This window comes from Letharia lupina (genome assembly GCF_014066315.1).
Source record: "Letharia lupina isolate WasteWater1 chromosome Unknown contig_1, whole genome shotgun sequence".
In the NCBI taxonomy this organism is placed as follows: Eukaryota; Fungi; Ascomycota; class Lecanoromycetes; order Lecanorales; family Parmeliaceae; genus Letharia; species Letharia lupina.
Window position 1 is genome coordinate 1,505,781 of NW_023502970.1, and position 6,011 is coordinate 1,511,791.

A 6,011-nucleotide genomic window follows, 5' to 3' on the forward strand; every position below is an offset into this window, starting at 1 on the left:
TATATTAATGAAATTAATAGAATTAATAGAATTAATAGAATTAATAGAATTAATAAAATAATAAAAGAATTATTATTCGATTTCGAACGCGTCTAATAAAACTATTATAACTATTATATTTAAATATCTATTTAATTTCTTAATAGTAGGCTAAACTTTATAATTTCTATAGCGTTAGAAAGCGTAAAGCGAGCTTTATAATTTAAGAAATTACAGCAAGTGGGATCAAGTAAGAGAGGTAGATTCTAGAATTCCATGACGTTCACACGCGAAAGCGTCCTCATCAGACCTTGCTCCCGGACGTGACCTCGCTCGGAATCTCCCTAGATATGCCCGTCCCACAGTAGCTGATCGTACGCGGCCGTGTTGTACGTCAAGAGCTCTACACCATCGGAAACTTGAGCGAGGAACTCCGTGATCTTACGATCTTTATCTGCTACGTCCCATATGACCGTGCTATTGTGGCTGATGATCTCCACAAGTAATCCTATATTGGCCTTTGCGTAACTGAGATGTAACGTTACGCGCTGCAGGGAGTCCACCACATTCTGCGTCCAGTTATGGATGCCACGGGCGAGCTCCACGTTCTGGCTGATCTCTACCAGATCCTCCGGCTCCGCTAATCCGAACAGTTGGACCGATGTCTTCTTGACCCAGCCCAACTGCGATGCCGCCTCCGATTTGATGAATAGGAAGCGTTCCTCATCCCCAAGGGAGCTTTGACGGATCGCTTCGGTCGTAGAGGCGAGGGTCACGTACTGCTGCAACACCTGGTGAGCCGCTTTTTCGGCCACCCGAATCGATTCGTTCAAGTAACGGAAGTGCTCTTCCAAACGGGTCTTCAGCTGAGACTCTTGGGTTGAAACGCCTACAACGCGAACCCGGAGCATCTGAAATGTCCCAAAGTACTCGACACGTCGGATGAAGCGCAGTGTGTCCGTGGTCTCCTGCTGCTGCCGAAGGGTGAGAGTCGAGATTTGGCCGAGATAGAGTATCAGACGGAGCAGGTCCTCGTCTATGTGTACAGTCTGCCGGAGGAAAAGCTGCAAAGGTTTCCGAGTGAGGGATCCTTCGGGAAGCCGAAACCTCAGTGCCTCACTCCGTCTTTGGCTGATCAGCGCAGGTGCTTGGTAGAGCGAGTCGCTCGCGGCAAGGGCTTGTGACAGATCAGTGTATGTCTGGCCAAGTGCGACGCTCAATCGTTCTCCTGATGAGTAGCGTGGAGCGGCACGAACGGGAGGCAAGCGCTGGTAGAGCTGCTGCGTCGCGCATAGTACCCAGATATATGCCGACGTGACTCCAGCCCCGGCCTGCAAAACCAGGTCCCAAAACTTCTGGATCGCAACCGACGGCGACTCGCAGCCTGTCATGTAGGCTAAAGTCACAGCAACGGCAATCAGACCGAAGATCGAGCTAGAGCAGGTGATCCAGGCCCAGGACCATATTTTCCCCGCGGGACGAGCGCGAGAGGCCTTGCGTGCCGGTTGTCTTGCTATTGTAGTCGTTGCCGAAGGTCGGCGGTCCTCCCGATCCTCTGAGATGTCCGAGTCGATTCCTGTGGCTCCAGTCTACGTAGGCTTGGGTCAGGAAAACTCTCGTCTCTGGAGTGCTGAGGTGACACTTACATTGCCAGAGATCCCTGGGCCGCTCGGGGAGCCAACACCGCCACGTTTCTTCCCAAGATCGCTCGAAGGAGGCATGTGGAGAGTATCTCGCTTGGCGGCTTGCTTCGGTAACGGTCTCGGTCGTAGAATGGAAGCGACGGAGGGGTCTGACATCTCGCCTTTGCCGGGGCCATGCGCAGTAGACGCAGAGTTCAGTCCGACTGAGCGTCTCCGTGTAGCGGTACGACCTCGTGACACTGAACGGTTGTGATCGGCACGAGATGTTGGATTATCTGCTTTCATGTCAGAAGGGCTCTAGAGCTTTCACAGGTCCGACGCCATATCGTCGCCCTTGATGCTCTTGGAGCGAGTACGCATAGTCGCCCCATTATCGTCACCCTTGATGCTCATGGAGCGGGTATGCATAGTCGCCCCGTCTAAGATCCTCTGTCGTGAAGTTGCTTTCCTCTCATCCTTTTTGAAACCTCGCGTGGAGACACTCGATGCTCTTGAATGGAGCTTTATTTCTGGAGGCGCGTAAGAGTCAGCAAGATGAAGATACGGAGTCTTTGAAGCCGCATTTCTACCTTCTTCGTCGTTGTTGGAATTCTGTGGCGAGGGAGACATCGTTCTTGCTCGTTGATGGTAATCGAGACCGCCAATTAGATATGATGATTTCAAGGGAGGAGAAAGGACGTGGGCCACCTAAAGAACATATATCTGAGTGAGCGGTCGACATGTTTGCTATGCTTTCTGATGTCTGGCGTTGGGATGCTGCAAGCGGCCATCTCAGCAAGATTCGTAGCTGTTTGCGGAATGATTGGGCAGTACGGTGTTCCACAACGGGCGACGCACATTTTTCGGCTTCTGCAATTCATGATTTCAGTAATCGCTATAACTATCACTGGCATGTACATAGCGCAACGATCGCAGGATTCTTCCTTCACCTTACTGTCGCCTTACAGCCCTCCAATCTCCCCTTAGCCGGTCGCGACTCCTCTACCACTAAACATGGATCCGGCGAACAGTATTAGAATGCTATAAAGGGAGTACGGGGTTATAGAGGATTTGCTCAGCTTCGCAACGGTGGCATGTGGGGCCGACATCGCTACACTGCTCTACGGACGAAGATAACGCTGTAGATATGCAAGCATTGTAATGGATATATCGACAAATCCAGGGCTGATATCTGCTAATATGTGCTGGGGCGCGGGCTACCCAGTAGACAGGTTTAGCAACGAATTTCAAAAGAATAATTCAAAGCGGGATCAGCCCTATCCGGCGGCCGCTAATCTAATTAGGTAATATCTTAGACTTAGCGTAGTCTAATTAAATCTATTATAATTTCCTACTAACTTTATCTAACCTTTTTATTTTATTATATTTATATATTATAAATACTTTTAATAAGAAGAATATTATTACTACGGCCTTTCTAATATTATTATTAAATTCTTAAATTATTATCGCTATTACGTTACGTTATAAATATATACTTTTAATAAAATATAATTAATTTAAATTTAATCTTAATAAATAGATATCGAAATAATTATAAAGAATTATACGTTTTATAAAAGGGGAAATATATATTTTAATTAATTACTTTAATCTAGAAAGTATAGAGTATTAAGAGCGAGTATAATCTAATTTAGAATTCGCTTTATATTTACTATTAAGTAAGCTTTTATAATTATAATTATTCTTTAAATTTATATAATTCTTTAGACGCTTAGAAAGCTATTTATCTATTATATTAAATAATATATTTAAGTATTTATAAAGATATTATAATTCTATTCTTTATTAATATCCCTCGCTTATTTATAATTAAATTCGTTAATATATTTAAACTATTAAGCGACTTAATAACTATTATAAACGAAGTATTATTTAAACTTTTATTAATAAATTTTTTTAAAGAATTATACGATTAAAATAGAGGGAGGAATTTTTTTACTTCGCTTATAAGAAGTTTTATAATATAATTTAAATAATAATTACTTATCTAGATAATCTTATTAATATTAACTTTAATTCTTTTAAAGAAAAGATAGTAGATATTATAATATTTTAGAAGTTTAATATACTTAATAGACTTAATAAAGTCTTTAAAAAAAAGTTTAGACGCTATTATATCTTTAGAAATAAGATTTATATCTATTAATATTATATTATATTTCTCTATATAAGCTTAATCTCTAAAAAAATAACGCTTTAATATATAAATAATAACTACTAGAATTATAGTAAAATATAATTTTAGATAAATATAAAAGCTATAAATATCGAATATCTTAAAATAATAAATAAAAATAGATCTTTAGTCTATAAGAGATCTCTATCGAGTGATAATATTACTAATAAACTATTATATTTACTTTTAAGAAAATAAAGACGTAACTCGATTTAGAATATAATCTTTTATTATTTATTAATATCTCGATATAATAAATTAATAATTTAATATCTAGATTATTTTAATAATTTTAATAAGTTCTCGCTAATAATTTATTATATATATAAATTATCTAAATTAACGCTAAATATTTTTATAAATCTTACTATCGCTATAAAGTACGCGATAAAAAAGTAAGATATAGTAATATTTAAAAAGATAAATATTTTTCTCTTAGAGGCGTAAGTAATTAATTCGATTACGCTTATAGATTTTTTTTTAAATTAAATTTATATTATAGCTAGATATTAAAAAGAGTATTTATAGAACTAAGCGCTTTCTATTTCTACGCTATCTACTTTCTAATATTTCTTTATAAAAGTTTAAGTTAGCTATTTTCTAATCGTTTAGAATATCTTTAAAAATATAAATATATTAAATTATATTCTTTTAAACGCCTTAAAGTTGACTAGAAGTTTAAAAGAGTATAGTAAACTTTTTATAAGTAAATTTATATGAATATTTAAATCTAATAGACGTATTTTTAATAGTAACGAAGAACTACGTAAGAATCTTATTACTTATTAATTAAAGTATTATCGTATTATAAAAAATAGATATTCTTATAACGTTTTTAAACGATAAGATATATATATTAAATAGTATTATAATACTACTTTTAATCGCGTGATTCATTTTTTCGAAGTAGATTATTTTAATAATTTCGATTCTTTCGATTTATATACTTTCGATAAGACTTTCTATATAATCTATATATTATAAATATATATAGTCTATAATCTTAAAAGAATATTTATATATTTTTTTATTATCGCTATTAGTATTAGAAGTATCGATTTATATATTTCTTTCTAATATCTCGCTATCGCCTTATACTTCGTATTTATCTTTAAATATATAATTTAAAATTATTTTAAGGCGCTCTATATTTATATCTCTTACGTTATAATCTTAAAAGCTTATTTTAAAATCTCTATTAATATATAATTAACTTTATATAATATCGCTAATATTTCTTAATTTCATTTAAATAATAATATTCTTATATTCTCTAACTAAAAAATATAAGATCTAATTTTCTTATATAATGAAATTTTAATTAATTATATCTTAGATCTTCTTATTTATATCTTAAATCTTATTATTAAAATAGATCTAATTATTATTAAATTAAATTACGCGTCTAATAATAATAAGTAATACTTATTATATAAGATTTATCTTACTATAAATTTTCTTAAATTCTCTTATAGAAAGCTAGTTCTTTATATCTATTTATTCTTTTAAATTATTTATTATAAATTAATTTATTAGCTATTTTAGAAAACGAGTTATAATTAATTCTAATTCGACTATTTCCTCGATAAATATAATTTCTCGAAATATTCTTTTTCTATACTATTTACTAACGATATTTCTCTTCTTCTTTCTTTATAAAAATAGTTTTTTAAAAAACTCGCTTACGCTACTTAGATCGTTAATTAATATATATATATAATTAAAAGAGTCGAGAGTAAAGCTTAATTATATATAATTAAAAGGGTTAAGAATAGAACTTAATCGTCTCGATTCTATTAATTATATTAATATTATAAATAAAGATATAAAATAATAAGATATAGAAAAACGAGGTGTGAAAGGAATATTATTAATATTACTCTCGTCGTTAATATTATTATTAATATTATTATCTTAAATAATAATCTTATTATTCTTATTATCGAATATATTAATAATAATATCTTTTTTCTTATTACTTATTCTCTTATTAAGATACTCGCGATCTTAATTATAATATTTTAAGTTTTAAAGCTTCTTTTCTTTAGCTACTTTATTAATATTCTTCTTCTTCTTAAAGATTTAAATTACTATATCTTAATTATTTATTATCTAAGTCTATATATTCTCCTATATCTTATAATTATAATTTACTTTTATATTTTATCTTAGCTAATTATATCTATAATTAAGATATTTCTTTATATAGC

General features: G+C 33.4%; 1 protein-coding gene across 1 annotated transcript; it reads right to left on the reverse strand.

Moving 5' to 3' along the window:
* Positions 1 to 323: 323 nt before the first annotated feature.
* On the reverse strand, positions 324 to 2,231 carry HO133_000020 (uncharacterized protein; the record flags this gene model as incomplete). Its single annotated transcript, XM_037290960.1, is given in 3 exon segments — positions 324 to 1,568; positions 1,626 to 1,917; positions 1,933 to 2,231. 3 exon segments carry the CDS (start codon positions 2,229 to 2,231, stop codon positions 324 to 326), a joined length of 1,836 nt encoding a protein of 611 aa, XP_037157834.1.
* Between the last annotated feature and the right edge of the window lie 3,780 nt (positions 2,232 to 6,011).